Source organism: Piliocolobus tephrosceles, chromosome 16 (assembly GCF_002776525.5).
Source record: "Piliocolobus tephrosceles isolate RC106 chromosome 16, ASM277652v3, whole genome shotgun sequence".
NCBI lineage: Eukaryota > Metazoa > Chordata > Mammalia > Primates > Cercopithecidae > Piliocolobus > Piliocolobus tephrosceles.
Genome location: NC_045449.1, coordinates 66,230,218 through 66,247,281, shown reverse-complemented (window position 1 = coordinate 66,247,281; position 17,064 = coordinate 66,230,218). Strand labels below are relative to the sequence as shown.

General features: G+C 50.1%; 1 protein-coding gene across 6 annotated transcripts in view; it reads left to right on the top strand.

Moving 5' to 3' along the window:
* The window catches only part of SLC39A11 (solute carrier family 39 member 11), a 465,983-nt gene extending 451,011 nt beyond the window's left edge, over positions 1-14,972 (top strand). For all 6 annotated transcript variants that reach the window (XM_023211941.2, XM_023211936.3, XM_023211938.2 and 3 more), the window contains 3 exons: positions 11,660-11,758; positions 11,973-12,131; positions 13,270-14,972. In XM_023211941.2, the coding sequence (XP_023067709.2) occupies positions 11,660-11,758; positions 11,973-12,131; positions 13,270-13,348 (337 nt within the window). In that variant the 3' untranslated portion in view covers positions 13,349-14,972. The remainder of the gene's footprint in view (positions 1-11,659; positions 11,759-11,972; positions 12,132-13,269) is intronic.
* Positions 14,973-17,064: the final 2,092 nt, after the last annotated feature.

Here is a 17,064-nt window from a genome sequence, read left to right as displayed (position 1 = left end):
CTTCCTTCCTTCCTTCCTTCCTTCCTTCCTTCCTTCCTTCCTTCCTTCCTTCCTTCCCCTTTCTTTCTTTCCCTTTCTTCCTTCCTTTCTTTCTTTCTCTTTCTTTCTCTCTTTCTTCTTTCTTCCCTCCTTCCTTCATTTTCTTTTCTTTTCTTTTCCTTCCTTTCTTTCCTTTTTCTTTTCTTTTCCCTCCCTCCTTCTCTTTCTTTTTCTCTTTCTCTTTCTTTCTTTCTTTCTTTCTTTCTTCCCTCCTTCCTTCCTTCTTTCTTTTCCTTTCCTTCCTTTTCCTTTTCTTTTCTTTCTTTTCCTTTCCTTCCTTTCTTTTCCTTTTCTTTTCCCTCCCCCACTCCCTCCCTCCCCCCTCCCTCCTTTCCTCTCTCTCTCTTTCTTTCTTTCTTTCCTCTTTTCTTTCTCCCTTTCTTTCCTTTCTTTTCTTTCTTAAAAAAGGCCTCCCTCTGTTGGCCAGGCCAGGCTAGAGTGCCGCGGCTCCCTCATAGTACTACAGCGTCAACCTCCTAGACTCAGGCAGTCCTCCCACCCATCTCCTGAGTTGCTGGGATTACAGGTGCGAACCACTGTGCCCAGTCTAGGGTGTGTCTTTGGATGGCTACAGAGGCACATTGCTCTCAGATATGTGCCCTCACCACACTGTATGAGGCAGCCTCATACTTGGCCAGTGCATAGGACTGGTTTGCTTTGCTAGGACACTTAGCAGGTGAAGATCTTCAGAGCATTCCTCTGGGGGTCAGAGATCCCATAGAAATCTGGGTGGTTTCTCTACACTTCTGCAAGGAGAAGTGCACAGTGGTGGCCCGAATCACCCTCAGCCACCACCCTGCCTTCCAGCTGACTTCCTTGGGCGCTTCCTCACCCCCTTGAAGGAAGGCGGCAGACTGGATGGGCCATCTCATCTCGCCAGCCTGCACCAAGAAGGTTCCGAGAACTGCACCAAGAGGGTAGGGGAAGATCCCTTGCGTGCTAAGCCAGCTCCTCTGAGCAGGTAGGGCCGGGCAGCCCTGCGGGGAGCACCCAGCCCCTTCCCACCTGCAGGCTCATCAAACACCTCGACAGGCTGCCCAAGTGGGAAGCCGGTGATGTCATCTCCAGGCCTGAACAATCAGGCCTTTCACAGCAAGACGATAACAATCAAAACAGTATGTAAGAGCCTGCCACGCAAGAACACACACGCTCATCGCACATGGGAGGATCTGAAAGCCGGGGTGAAGCAGGGCTTGTCAGGGATACGCCATTCTCCTTTCATAATCAGCCGGCCAGGGAGTATAGCCTGGAGAGCAAGGCTGCAGGTTGCCGTCCCTTTGCGCGCCAATTCTCAGAGAAACCCATGACTCTCTCCACGACCTCTCCTGAGGGCATGCACCTGGAACCCCACAGCTACACCCCAGGCTGAGCAGCAATCTGTGCTCAAGGAGGCGAGTCCCACTGCACAACTCCAGGGGGCGCCATGCTCAGAGAACACGAGGTGAAAAGTACCCCGGAACTGTGCAACAGTGAGCTTTGAGAGTGACCGCTGGCTTTGGACTAAGGGAGCTGAGGCCTGGTGGTTCTCAAAAGTGGTTGCTGAGCCCCAAGTCTGTCGTGCCATAGCTACGTTCCCTAGAAGCCTGCACTCCACTGAGGCTAGAAATTCTCAAATGAGATGCATGAGATTAGGTGTTCTCCACACTCAGTCTGAGCAGTTTTTGTCGTCCACCTATTCGCTAAGGAAGCAAGCTATGTTGGAGTCATTTGCAGGCAGGTCTTTTGCCCTGCCTAACATTGTAAGTTCCTTGAAGACGGGGCCCTTCCAAACATCTTTCTTCATATGTGGCATGAGCTCTTGCACATGGCCAGGGCTTAGTGGTTGATTCTGGAGTGACTCCTGAGAAGGGGCTCCCAAGTGACCAAGTTGCCACTGTAGGACATGGTTCTGCCCAGGAGGTCATATAATTGAGAAAGCCGAGGTGCACACATTGTAGAAGAAATTGGTGTGAGGCTAGGAGGTCACCAGGCTGGGGGGAATAGGAGGTTTCAGTGCCCAGCTCATCGTCGCCTCATTCAGCAGCCTCGGGCAGTTTTAACAGTGGCTGCTATTTAAAGAGCATCACTCTGGTCTCCGAGATGAGCCTGGCACTTCACAGGGATCATTTGCCATCCACACAAGAGCCCTGTCAGTGGGGGAAGCTTTATGCCCATTTTTCAGTTAAAGGAAGGGCTGAGTAATCTAGAACTTGTGCCGGGTCCTACCTGTGCACCTGGGGTCCCACCCAGATGTGTTTGACTGGCATGTTTGACTGGCACTACACTTCACAGGGCCTCCAAAGGCATTGAACTTGTCTGCATTTCCTTTTTCTACCTTAACAAGCTTAACATTCCAGGCATTGAGCCAGGCGACCTCCAAGGGCCCTAACTTTTAACGTGGGTGATGGGTAGGGGGTCACTGAGTAGGAGGAGGATGCAGGAGATGAGACCTAGCCCCTGGGGCGAATCAGGGTCAGGCCTCTAAGAAAAAGCAGAAACAACTGCCCGCTGGGGATGCCTTTCTTCCTGTTGCCCACTGGGATTAGTGGTCTCTGAAGATAGGAGGAGGGGAAGCCCTTCTTACCCAGCACCCTGATGGGACCCTGGTCATCAGCCTTCAGCCTCTACCAGGTTGGAAGAGCAAGGGATGAGAGAGACCTCTGGAAAAGTACCTCAGGCTGTCCACCTCTGCCCCTGCATCCAGCCCATGGAGATGCCAAGCCCATGAATGGGCACCTTTCTCCGCCTGCACCTCCTTGGCATCCCTTGTGGGCCCAGCCCCCTCCATCTTCTAGGAGTCATTATTTGTGCTCGGGCCCAGGGCCTTCCCCACTTCCTCACAGGTCACCTCTGGGGGCTTCCTAAGCAGCCTGAATTGCTTATGTCCCTACCCAGGAAAGCAAAGTGTCTGCTGCTGTCCCTGCAGGGAGGCCATCTCTTCTGCTTCTGCCGTGCCTGCCCAGCTCCTGGATGTCACTCAAGGCTGGGCTGGAGACAGCACCCACAAGGACCAACCCAGCATCAATGGGGCTGGTGAGGGTTTCAGGGAAGCTGGCTGTCTAGAGAGAAGTCGATCCAACGGGCTAAAAGTGGTCAACATTTGCATTAGACCATTGCAAGTGTTAGGTAGGGCTTTTTACTTTTTCAAACCTCTGCTTAGCTTCTAGGATTCTGTATATATCCCCTGTGAAAAATTAAAATTCTTACCCTCGCTTGCCCCTGCCACCGACCCTGTTTGTGAGTACTTCTGAGGGTGACCAACTCACATCAGTTATCCAGGGACTGTCCCACGTTTAGCCCCGAAAGTCCTGCATCCTGGGAAACCCCGGAGTCCCTGGTGAACCGAAATGGTTGGGCACACTAGTTTCTGTCCCAAAAGGGACACTGTATTCAGGGAATTCTGACTTCTTAACATATTGGCCTGCACATTCTAATGAGGTAAACCATTGCTACTCACTCCTGCCCAAAGTCGGAGAAGTGATCTTTTGTTATCTTCCTTCTTGCCATTCTCTCTTCCATCTCTGCTCCTCCTTGATGTTTATTTTTATTTATTTTTTGTTTGTTTGTTTGTTTTGAGTTGGAATCTCACTCTGTTGCCCAGGCTGGAGTGCGGTGGCGCAGTCTCGGCTCACTGTAACCTCTGCCTCCCGGGTTCAAGTGATTCTCATGCCTCAGCCTCCTTAGTAGCTGGGATTACAGGCACCCACCACCATGCCTGGCTAATTTTTGTATCTTTAGTAAAGACAGAGTTTCACCATGTTGACCAGGCTGGTCTTGAACTCCTGACCTCATGATCTGCCTGGCTCTGCCTCCAAAGTGTTGGGATTACAGGCATGAGCCACTGTGCCTGGCCTATTTATTTATTTATTTCAGGAATGATTTTGAAATACGCCTGATAATTCTGTTCTTTGTTGTTCTTCATTTTTCTTTTTGGTTTTTATTTATTATATACAGACAGGGTCTTGCTATATTGCCCAGGCTGGTCAAACTCCTGGCCTCAAGCAATCCTCCTGCCTCAGCCTCCCAGAGTGCTGGGATTACAGGTATGAGCCACCATGCCTGGCCTTCGATGTTTTAAAAAATAATAATAATAAAAATATAATAGGAAATGAACTTTTAAAATAAACCCTGATTCCCCCAATGCTGGATGGGAACCCCCTTCCTGGTGTTTCTCTGGTTCTGCCCCTTCCTAGCAAATTCTGATTCCTAAGGAAAAGGAAAAGAGAAGTCTGGTGCTCCGAGGCAAACCCTGCCTCCGTGAGGCAGCCGCCGCAGACAGACCCTGGGTTCCTCCCTGGGAGAGGCCTGTCAGGGCTGCTCTTGTCCTTGCTGGCACAGTCCAACCCCAGGAGTCATCCTCCCCCCTCCTCCCCAATGACACCCTGCCCTGTCGACCCTCCCTGCCTGCTCCTCCCTCTCCTTCCCTTTCCACGCTCCCTCCCTCCTCTCCTGTCCCACTCTCCACACAGATGGCCCTCTCCTGGCCCTTCTTGAGAGGTCTCTGCCTTGTTGCTGTCAGCCAGGCTCTGGTGACAAGTTGCCATGGGACTTGGCTTGTCACGGAAGGGACAAGGGAGCTTGTCAGGGGACAGCTTGTGGTTTCTTTTTCTAAAAGAGCCCTTCATCCCCACTTCCCTCTCCTTCCCATCAATGTGTCGTGGTCCAGACCAGTAATGGTGTCTTTGTGCTGCTGCTGGGGAGGAACGGAACCCACAAGACAGCAGCTTCACTGTCTTCAGAAGGGCGTGGGTTTGTATCTTCCCCGTTGCTTTTGAATGCTGTTTTGAATTTTCATGGCCCATCCTGGAAAGGAAACCTCTTATCTGGGCTTTCCCTTCCCAGAGCTTAAAGGAGGGAGGGAACGGCCCACCAACCCCACCTGCCCAGGATGGTCAGTGCAGAGTGTTGAGTTAGACTGGAGGCTTTGCAGGAATGCACAGCAGGGCCGCAGGAGGGGAGCTGGTGAACCTGGGGCATCCTCCACACCACCAGCTCCCCCTGGGAGGTTGCCCTTGTTCCTCTTCACAGTTTCCCACCCCCCAGCCAGTCTAGGCCCTACGGCTCCTAAGTCAGCTCAGGTCTCACCCCCTACCACCGAGAGACCATCCCTGCCACGGGGTCCTCATTATTCTCTGTCACTTCTGTTACGCATCCATATCCCTAAATACTACCTGCTTTGCTACTTCTGCCCTCGGTTGCTCCAGATCTCCTCCAGAGCTCCCCAGATCAGATCTTGTATATAGTAGGCACCCCGGTTGCAGACTCCTGATCCATTCAGTAGTGGTCACAGGTGTTCTCGGCTCCCAAACTGTGTTGGGAATTGGGATAGCAGGGAAGGGGCTCCTGGGAGGGAGGTGGGTGTGGCCTCCATCCTCATTCTCATCTCCTCTGACACCTGCTTAGGCCAGTGGCTCTCAACGCCATTGCACACTCTTAAAATTTGCACACACGGGGCCCAACGCCACGGCAATAAACCAAGATCTCCAGGGTGGGGCCCAGGCATCGGCATTTGCCGGTGCTCCCTGTGACTGGCATGTGTCTTCAGGTCTGAGAGCTATGGATTCAAATCCCATTCTGGAGCTGACGCAGGTGATTGAAGAAGAGGAGAAGGCTGGAAGGGACTGTGCCCTCCACTGGGTCACCCCCACCAGTGGGCCTCTGACAGATGCCCAACATGCAGCAGGGCGAGGGAACATGGATGGGCCTGTGCATACACGTGTGTGTGTGGAGGAGAGCCCAATTAAACAGTATTGTGCATGACAGGTAGGAAAGGCAGAGACGCTGTGGTGCCAGTCCCTGCTGGGGAGCAAAGGAGCCCAGGAGTGTCAGGAGGGACTCTGTGACTGCCCAGCAATGCAATGCCCTGCTGAGAAAGGCTTGGCAGGATCCAGAGGGCGTGGCAGCTATTTGGGCTGGCAGCCCCGTGCCAGGGCTGGGGCAAGGCAGAGGTAACGAGGTTTGCCAGGGATGGAAGAATGGGGTTTCTGTGCTGCTTATCAGGACGGTGGCTCCTAGACAGGATGTGGAGGAGGCTCTCCGTAGCCCGCCGGGCGATGACTGCAGTCAGCGCTGTGTCACGGTGAGGACTTTGGACGGGGAGCCCCACCTCTGACTTGCCAGTGACATTGGGCTGGCCACTCTGTGGCTACATTCGTGTGCCTGCCTGTGAATGAATATTAGGTGCAGGCAATGGCAGTGGACTGACAGCCAGTCACCAAGTGCCCGGCAAAGGCCAAGAAAACACAAGCCTTGGCCTTCCTCATTGGAAAGAAACCTTGCACTTGGGTTTTGCGAAAGGCCAAGGAAGCTGGTTGTATTCGCTCAACCATTTTGAGGGCCACAAGGACATACTGTACAAAGTTGCAGGGAAGGGGCCCCCCTGCAAGGGTCTGTCTGGGAAGGCGGGGCAGGGGCTTATGAAACATTGGCAAGAATTTGTCCTTAAGAATTTGTCCTCAACAGAAATCCCTTTGCAGGCCCCCAACTCCTGGGATAGGAGCTCAGGGTCAGCTTGCACATGAGACTGGTAGCAGAAGCCGCGAGAACGGGCCGTATTTCTGCCCAGGGCTGGTTAGAACATGCTTGTCAGTATCCTGTAACTGAAGCAGGGCTCAACAGTGTCTTCCAACGCTAGCTTTCGAGTCCTAGGCCCGGGGCCCCGGAGGGAAGAAGTAAGGCCATTAACTCTGATCCTGTACCCAATGCCTGAAGCGGCACCCATCACGCTCCCTGGCGGAGCAGCAGAAGAGGGGAGCCTAGGACCTTTCAAGGTGAGGAAGAGAACTCCTGACCCTTTCGTCCTGCCCCTATAGACTAGCTAGGACGACATGTTAGGGACCCAGAAAATAAGGAAAAGCACGATGGCTAAGCAGGGCCACCCGCTCAGTCCCTACACCCCACCCTTCCCCACACACACACATTGTAAACACAAGGGACCAGAATAACACCTTTCTCCTAAACATCTCTAGCTAGATTTCCTTTTTCCTCCTGTCTAATTTCTCCAAATCCTTCTCTCCTGTTGAACTAGGACAGATCAAGACTATGTGGAGGATATGTAAGCTACAGTTGACTTCCTGCCCAGGGCCTCACCTCCTAGAAGCACTTCTCAGGGAAGTGTCAAACTGCCCCCAGCTGCCCAGGACAAAATCTTGAGAGGTGACCCCCAGGGCTCAATTATCCAATGGAGCTTTCCAGCAGGCCGGGTGAGGTGACTCACACCTGTAATCCTGCACTTTGGGAGGCCGAGTCGAGCAAATCACCTGAGGTCAGGAGTTCGAGAGCAGCCTGGCTGACATGGTGAAACCCCATCTCTACTAAAAATACAAAAATTGGCTGGGAGTGGTGGTGGGTGCCTGTAATAGAATCACTTGAACCCAGGAGGCAGAGGTTGCAGTGAGCTGAGATCATGCCACTGTACTCCAGCCTGGGTGACACAGCCAGACTCCATCTCAAAAAAAAAAAAAAAAAAAAAAGGAAAGAAAAGAAAAAAGAAAAACCAAAACAAACAAACAAACAAACAAACAAACAAAAAATGGGTGCCGTGGCCCATACCTGTAATCCCAGCACTTTTCAAGGCTGAGGCAGGTGGATCATCTGAGGTCAGGAGTTTGAAACCAGCCTGGCCAACATTCTGACACCCTGTCTCTACTAAAAATACAAAAAAAAATTTAGGGGAGTGTGGTGGTGCATGCTTGTAATCCCAGCTACTCGGGAGACTGAAGCAGGAGAATCGCTTGAACCCCAGAGATGGAGGCTGCAATGAGCTGAGGTTGTGCCAGTGCACTCCAGCCTAGAAGACAGAGTGAGACTCCATCTCAAAAAAAAAAAAAAAAAAAAAAAAAAAGCACGCAACAGAAGAGTCAAGCCCAGGCTCATCAGAATGCCCCCTACTCCCTTCCAGCAGCTCTCCCCTGCTCTGTGTCCAGGTAAGCGTCCAGCCTCCAGGCCTCCAGGCATCTACTGGGGCTCAGGGGCATCTGGAGGTGATAGGAGGAAGGATGCCAGCCCAGGAGAAGCAAGAGTCCACATCTCCTGGGAGTTTCTGTACAACCCAAACAGACCAACCAGTATACAGGAACACAGTATCTGAAATGCCTTCAGGTTGCACAGTGGTTCTCGCCAAAATCTTACAAGTGATGTAAAAATCTCACAGACGTGTCAACAAGACCAAATGAATGAGTGCCGGTGGGAATTCAAGCTCAGATGAGCCATAAGCAAAACAGCCAAGCCCAGGTCTCTTTGAAGCAGAGCTTTGCGGAGGAATGAGTTTTGGCTTCAGGGTGGAAAATCTTAGTCTGTCTTGGCAAGAGGACCCATGAGTTCTTGGAAAAGCCTTAAGTCCCTGTCTCTGTCATTTCACACTGCAACCTCAGTGATAACACTCACCCCCACCCCAGGACAGGCATTGATTAGGTGCTTACTGCATACCAGCTCCCATGTGCTGAGGGCTTGAGAGGGACCATCCCAGGTAATCATATCAGCAATGCTATGAAGTGAGGGTGGGTATTATTGTTCTTCAAATTCTACAGTTGGAGAAATGGAAAGTAGCACAGCTAACAAAGCACAGACCTGGGATTTGGACAGAAGAAGTCAGACTGCAAAGCCCAAACTTCAACTGCCACATGCATGGCCATGAGAACGTAAGAAGAGATAGGGTCTGCAGTGCCCAGGGTCTGTGGTTTCATCTTGTCAGATCTTTCTGCAGCCACTGAGCTATTAGGGCAGGGGTCAGCAGACTACAGCCCATGGGCCAAATCTGGCCCCCCACTTGTTTGTGTAGATAAAGTTTTATTGGAACACAGCCATACTCAATGGTTTATATATTGTCCGTAGCCGCTTTTGCACCTGCAATGGCAGAGTTGAGTGGTTGCAACAGAGACTCAGTGGACTGCAAAACCTAAAATATTTACTATCTGGCCCATGACAGAAAAAGTTTGCTGCCTGCTAGATCAAGGGATGAAGTTGAAGCATGTCTGAGCCCTTCTCTAAGGAGTCAAAGGAGAGCACAAACTTGGGTAACATAGACAGGGATTTGGGTAGGCTCGTGGGAAACGCTGAGTGATGCAGCTTTTGTGGACCTGTCCTGGGCTGGTGTGGTTGGGTGTCTTCTTGTCTATCCACTCCACTTCATGAACAGTCCTGACTGCAGGTTGGAGAGACAGTTTCAAGGGCTCTGACAGCCCCAAGAGACCATAATATTTCCTTAATTAAGGAACTGATCATTTTTAAGATGCCATCACTTTTCAGATGCCCCCTGGGGAGGCTGCATTTGTCCCTCTTCATAGTTTTCCACCCCCCAGCCAGTCTAGGCTCCGCGGCTCCTACATCAGCTCAGGGCTCATTCCCCCCACCCCACCCGAGGGGGACCATCCCTGCCACGGGGTGCTCACTATTCTCCATCACTTCTGTTACGTAGCCACATCCCTGAATACCACCTGTTTGGCTACTCCTGTCGTCTGTTGCTCCGGATCTCCTCCAGAGCTCTCTAAATCAGATCTGGTATACAGTAAGCACCCTGGCTACAGGCTCCTGATGTATTCAGTAGTGGCCACAGGTGTCCTCGGCTCCCAGCCTGTGTTGGGAATTGGGATAGTAGGGTAGGGGTTCCTGGGAGGGAGGTGAGCTTGACTGCTTTCCTCATCCTCACCTCCTCTGATGTCGGCTTAGGCCAGTGGCTCTCAACGCTGTTACACACAGGGGGCAGATTTTAAGCTGATGGGTAGATGCTGAGGGGCTCATTGTGATCTGGTCAAAAAGTGATGGGACGGGTATTAATTTTATGAACCACATGTGAGCTAAGTGGTGACAGGTGTGAGACTGTGTTAGGGCGGCTCTTTTCCTAAGTCTACTTGACTGGCAGACTCGAGGTGCGGGCTACTTCTTCCTGAGGTATCTGGAACTACAAACCTTGATGAAACATGTGCAGGAGTTGGGACGATAAAGGTAAAAACGGGGTGAAGGCCAAGCCCTGAAACAAAATGGAGGTCAGATGCTAAACTGGGGATTCGCCTTGGTGTTCTTTGCTGGAGGCTAGAACTCGGGCCACAGCCGGATCAGGCCCGACAGGATCTTCAGGGCCACGAGTGTGTCCCAGTCCTGGGAGCCTGGGGCAGGCCATAGGCAGGGGGCCCAGCTTCCAGTCTACAACACTCCCTTGCAGCAATGGGTGGATTCCTGTTGGCAGCAAGATGGATGGACATGAGCCAGTTGACCAGAAAGTCAGTGATGGTGGAGTTTCCCTTCTCTGTCCCTACCCACAACTCCCTGGGCCACACACCAGCATTGCTTGCCGAGTGGCACCCTCTTCTCATGCCCTTTAGATCTTTGTGGATCAGATGACCCTTCGTGGAGGGGCTGCTCCTTGGACCTGTCCGACCAAGGTAGAGTCTCATATGCAAAAGGGCCTTCCTAAGGCACTCGGACTGACCCCATTTCCCTCCGATCATGCCTCTGCTTCCAGTGCAAGTTGATTTTTGGCTGATTTGCTGTAGTTTGCAGCATCCACAGTGAGGGTTCTTCATGTCCATGGCTGTGCTGTCTCCATGGCTAAATACTAAGCCCCCTGAGGCCAGGCACGCGGCCACAGATTGCATCTGTACGCATCCCATTTTGCTTCTCCCTCCTTTCACACTCCAATGCCTGGTTTGTGCAGAAAGCAGGTTCTCAAAGACAGACATCTATCAGTACAGCCCCTCGCTGTCCTGCAGAGGCAGGAGGTGAGAAGATCACTGTGAGCACCACTGGGGCCCAGAGAAATGCAGCGATGGTGCCAGAGCTGCAGAGCCCATGGAGAAGCTGAGCCCAGAGCCAGATCTGCGGCACCATCAGCGCCGGCAGTTGCACTTCCTTGTCTCATTTCTGAAGTTGCTTCTGGATAAAATGTGATATACCCATTTCCATGCTGTAACGGAATAGAAACCAAAATGTATTGAGCACCTCTCTATGCTAGGATGTGATAGGCATTATTGGGTCATTGGGTCACTCAGCAATCCTTTATGGTAGATATTGTTGTCCCCAAATTGTATATAAGAAACGGAGGTGTAGGCTGGGTGCCGTGGCTCACGCCCATAATCCCAGCACTTTGGGAGGCCAAGGCAGGAAGATCACTTGAGGTCAGGAGTTCGAGACCAGCCTGGCCGACATGGTAGAACCCCATCTCTACTAAAAATACAAAAATTAGCTGGAAATCACTTGAACCCGGGAGGTGGAGGTTGCAGTGAGCCAAGATCATGCCACTGCACTCCAGCCTGGAGTCTCCAGAGACTCCATCTCAAAAAAAAGCGAAAGAAACAGAGGTGTAGAAAGTAAAATGAAAAGTGCAAAGTTATACAGCCGTGTGGCAGAACTCAGGGCACCCCGAGAGCCAGCCAGTGTGTTCTGTGCTATAGCAAAGCACTGTAAGGACAGAACCTGCTCAGGATCCAGGACAGCTTGATGGGCAGAGGGCTTACGTCACTCCCTCGTGCGGCCCCTGCTCTTCACCTACACACGTCCTGACCTTTCTCCTTCCTCTCCTACTGCAGGTCACAGGTCTCCTGCTGGCTTCCTAGCACCCAAGGAGGTCTGGGCCTCGGCCAGGGACTCCCATTGTATGGGCACATGTTCCAGACAACAGCCTTCATGTGCTGTCTTGGTTTTTCAGGAATTTGGCCATTGGAATCGGGATCCAGAATTTCCCTGAGGGCCTGGCTGTCAGCCTTCCCTTGCGAGGGGCAGGCTTCTCCACCTGGAGAGCTTTCTGGTGAGTGAGGGCAAGGTCATGTCTGATATCAGGTCCTCAGCAATCTCCATGTGGGCTTCTTTCAACAAAACAGTGATGTGCTTTTGCACTGCCATGCTCAGATATGACATAGAATGACATGCATCCGTGTGCTAGGGTTGAGCCAACAGCCTGGGCACGTGGAGCATCTGCTTGCCTCCCCCTGCAGTGGTAAATGTCTCTGTTCTCTCCTTAGGTACGGGCAGCTGAGCGGCATGGTGGAGCCCCTGGCCGGGGTCTTTGGTGCCTTTGCCGTGGTGCTGGCTGAGCCCATCCTGCCCTATGCTCTGGCCTTTGCTGCCGGTGCCATGGTCTACGTGGTCATGGACGACATTATCCCCGAAGCCCAGATCAGGTTGGAGAACTTTCCCTTCCTGTCTGTCCCTGTCCCAGTCCTGGCTGGGACCCCAGCCTTGGGATATGCTCTTTCTTCATTTGCCTTTCCTTTCCTTATTCCCTCCCCTTTCTGCCTTCTCAAGATCGTCCCCACTCCCTCCTCAACTGTGCTGCCTGAAACTGAAAGAAAAGAAGCAAAGGGCAGGTGGGTCAAGAAATGAGGTGACACCAGGCAGTGGCATATGCACCTGCCCCCTGTCCCTTGATTCAGTAGACTATTATTTTTGTATATTCTCTCTCATCGTCTCTCTCGATTCTCTGGGGCTGGAATGAGGGGAGAGGTGAGCTCTAAAATGTCATTCAAGGTGATACATGCATGTCTTCACTGGCTAGCTATAGACCGGGTGTCAGGAGGTGGGAGTAAGGGTTTGCTTTGTTTCTTTTTGTTGTTGTTTTGTTTTGTTTTGTTTTTCTTTCTTTTTCTTTTTTTTTTCTTAGGCGGAGTCTTTCTCTGTCACCCAGGCTGGAGTGCAGTGGTGTGATCTCGGCTCACTGCAACCTCTGCCTACCAGGTTCAAATGATTCTCCTGCCTCAGCCTCCCAAGTAGCTGGGACGACAGGCAACCACCACTACGCCCAGCTAATTTTTGTATTTTTAGTAGAGACAGGGTTTCACCATGTTGGCCAGACTGGTCTCAAACTCCTGACCTCAGGTGATCTGCCTGCCTCGACCTCTCAAAGTGCTGGGATTACAGGCTTGAGCCACTGCTCCCAGCCTATTTTGTTTTTTATAGAAGAATAATTTTGAAGCTAGTTTACAAGGCCAGATTAAATAATATCTTTAAGAAATTATCACCCCTCTGTTACTCACACATGGATGACAGAACCATCATAGGTGACCTTGGGCAAGTGACTGCTCTTTGCCTCAGTTTCCCCACCAGTAAAATGAGGATAATTATGACACCTCATGAGGTTACTCTTTGGGGTTCCATGAGTTCATTAGTTTGCCTGGCACATGGTAAGCCCCAGTAAATGTTACCATTATTAATGGTAGTGTGATTTCTCTTGGAATTGGACATTGCAGAGGATGCCTTCAGCCTAGCTGTGGCCTCAGGGAGCGTTAAGGTCTGATTTTTCTCCCTGTCCTTCTCTTCCAGTGGTAATGGGAAACTGGCATCCTGGGCCTCCATCCTGGGATTTGTAGTGATGATGTCACTGGACGTTGGCCTGGGCTAGGGCTGAGACGCTTCGGACCCCAGGAAAGGCCATACAAGGAAACAGCAGTGGTTGGCTTCTATGGTACCACAAGCCTCTTTCTTCACATTAAAACTTTTTTTCCTTTCTGTCTTCTTCATCTCATTATCCTGATTGACTCTGATTATAATAGAACCATTTTTACTTTGAGGGAGATTTTTGATTTAATGGGAAATTTTAAGGTGTCATGGAAATACAGATTCTTTGTTTTGGCCACTGAATGGACTCTCTCTTCAGTGGGATTATCAAGGAACTCCAGATCAGGGAAATCTCTGCTTTGGGAACTTCTATCTCCCTCCCAACTCCTCAAGGTCACCTATAGAAGCGAGCTACCTTCTATCTCCTAAGCATTTTGGTGGCCTAGTGACTCAGGGCACAGTGGCCAGCACACCTCTCGTCCGCCCCTCCTGCTTCATCACTGCTGAGCCTTGATCCATCTAGAATGCTGGAACTGGAGCATCATAAAGATAGCAAGCTACCTTCCAAGGCCAAGCCAGCCCAGAGAGGAGCACGCCTTCCTCTACCTCCCCCCAGGGAGATACTACGTGGGAGGGAGACACAGACAAAGGGAAAGAAACTGGCTAGTCTGGCTTTTTTTTTTTTTTTTTTTTTTGGCAAAGATTGACATTCTTGAAGGAAAGGGGATGAGGACAACTGTGAACTCACAGTGAGCCCTGTGGAAAGAAGACAGACAGAGTGTGGGTTTGATCTGAGGCCTCTGCCGTCAATGGATTCCAGGAACAAGGCCATTTGTCACGCTTTCCAAATTTCTTAGTCATTTATTTTGATAAGTTTATAGCCATCATTTTTCTAAGAGACTTGGAGACACCAGCAAACTGCTAGAACTCAAACTCTTCACTTACTCAAAGAAGGAGCCATTTCAGTTAACTCAAGTGAATGAAAGACTTTTGGAATCTGCAGTGGGTCCTTCCCTGTTGACCATTTGGTAACTTGTAATCTGACCAAAAACTCTTGAGCTGCAACAGGCCTTGCCAGAGGCAAGGATGGGAAAGGAAGAAGGGGATGGGAAAAGAAGAGGTAATTTTACATTTCCCCTCTAAAGTAAATTTTAGCCAACTCATCATTCTGAAATGTTCCTATAAAGAATGAGTCAAACTAGACCAAAAGCCAGCCTACTCCTTCTTACATAGCTTCTCCAACAGGGGTAACACTGACCTGTCCACTTCAAACACAGATAAGGCCTGCTGTCCTCATTGGTTAGAGGAACACGTAAGACTTTGAGTGGGCTCTGCTAAGAAGGCAGGTAGCCCAGGAGCCAGGTATGCAGGCATTGCATTGTCAGTGTCTGCTCTCAGAGTTTACACATTCAGTTGCTTCCAAGGCTGAATCTCCTGCTCTGTGAATGCTCTCAGACCCCAAAGGCCAACCTTGGGCTGGGTCTATGTATGTTCTTCCAAAGCACTGATGATCAAAATTGAAGACACATTCAGAGGTTTGATTGGTTGAGATTAACTGGTGTGGTGGTTGGTGTATGTATGTTTTATTCTTATGTCTTTGTATGTAGTTCTACATAATGCAAATTGTGCTTACTGATGGACAAGACCTCATAACTGTGATTAATATCAATAAAGGGGATGTTGTGGATGACCCGTGTTGCATTCAGTACTTCTTAAAGCTGCTTCTTTGCAAGGATGATCATAAAAGAGCTAACTAAAGTTGGAACTAACACCTCCCTGACCCAACACTAGGAGAGGCAAAGGAGAGAGCTCAGATGAGAAGAGGCCAGTCAGATTACTGGTTGCAACAACAGCATCCAACAGCAGCTTACTTAAACAGAAAAGGAAATGAATGGAAGGCTATTAGGGAACTCACAGGCTGTGAGTGACCAGTCATGCCTGGAGAACAGCTTGGTTTAGATGCCACGGCCCCCCGAGCTGGTCCCTAGATCCTGGACAACACCGATGATACTGCTGTACCTTGATGCCATCACTACTGCCACCACAAGAACAAACTCCACTGAGCTGGATTTTTTGTGTCCTGGCTCCACATTCGAAGTTCTAGATCAGAATATCCAGCTGCCAGGGCTTAGATCCTGTGCCCGTGAACTAATTGATCTTGCCCCTTCCCAAGACTCGCATAATAATGGATTTTCCAGATTTGGGAATGAGGTCATATGGTGCAGAGCCAAAATAGAAAAAAAAAAAAGGGTTTATTCAGTTCATTAAAGCCTTACTCTTTTGCTGTTTGATATCAACATATACTCCAATTCTTCTAGCTTTACTTAAAGAAAAAACTCTTGCTTAAAATATGTAGCTATTCCTCATATAATAAACTTCTTTCATCCCTTTCCAACGGGGTTACCCCAATGTCTTTCAACTCCTGTACTCAGGGTCTCTGAGTAATGGACACCCCACCTCCGTGGGTTAACAAGCCCATCGCATTATTCTGTATCTTTGAGCTGAAGTTACATAACCATAACCGTGCACCCTATATACAATAAAACGAATAAAGAGAGAGGAAAGAGAGGCAATGAGTTAAAATATTTCAGGCTACACACAACACAGGAAGTACAAGCAGAGGCTACAGCTCTCATTTTCTGCCCTAGAGAAGAGACCCTGGATGATGTTTAGGTTTCCCTCTTCCAGTTTCCATTCCAAGTCCATGCTCTGTCTTCAGCCAGTACCTCAGATGACTGGGGTGTGACCTACTAGCCATGACCCTATTCCTCCTTCCTAAGGGCATAGAGACCAAGGTGGCCCTGCCTATATGCATGATGGCAACAGTCTTCCTTTAACTCCCACCCTTGGAGGAGGAGGAAGAGGACGCGGCTCCTGAGAGGACCACTTGAGTTTCATTCATAGCCACCACCCTGGCCTGTCCCCCGTGGTACAGCAGCATTTTCCCAGGACTAGGTACTGCAACCAGCCTTGTCAACCCACTTACCCACTTTTTTTACCTAAAGGCATGTGAAATTCCAGGTGGCCAGCCCACGTGTCCAGACTATTGCTATATCACTCTTTTTCTGTTCAACATCTATATTCACTCTAATTCCCCAAATTTCACCTTTTTAAAAGATATCTGTTTTAATGGAACCGTTATTCACACAAACACTTTATATCCCCTTTCCAAAGGGAGCCACCCCAGTGGCCAGCTGCCTCAATAGTGCAACCTTTCTTTCCTGGGTACTAAAATCGCTAATCGGTGGAAGAAAAAGTTGAAGAGTGAGAGCCATTAAGTAAGATGGAAGTTGCACCGTCCCTACTTCCCCTTCCTCCAGACCTGTTTAGTCTGGCTGTGGGAGAAATAGCACCATGTGATGTTCCCTAGTTCAGAACAAACAGGCCTCTTAAAGGATGATATTTCAGTCTCCTTAGGTATGATCGTCTCTCAGTCCTGAAATGAAATCTTCAATAAATTATGTCACAGCTGAATGCAGATGACTGCTTCTGGGTGACAGGATCCATTGACAAGGGTATCACCCATTGCTTTCCCTCTTTCACTGTAAAGTGAATTCTGTGATCAGAAGCAATTTTGTAGAGCATGCCATGATGATCTACAGGCAGAGAGGTCAATTCCAAAATCAGACATCAGCCCATTTTAGTGAGAAGAAATCACTGCCCTTTCCATAATGGAAGAGGTCCAAAGTCATCAGTCTGCAACCAAGTGGCCCATGGTGTCCCCATGGTGTCCCTGGAGTCTGGTCAGTTGCGGGGTTCAGGGGTGGTCACTGATAAACC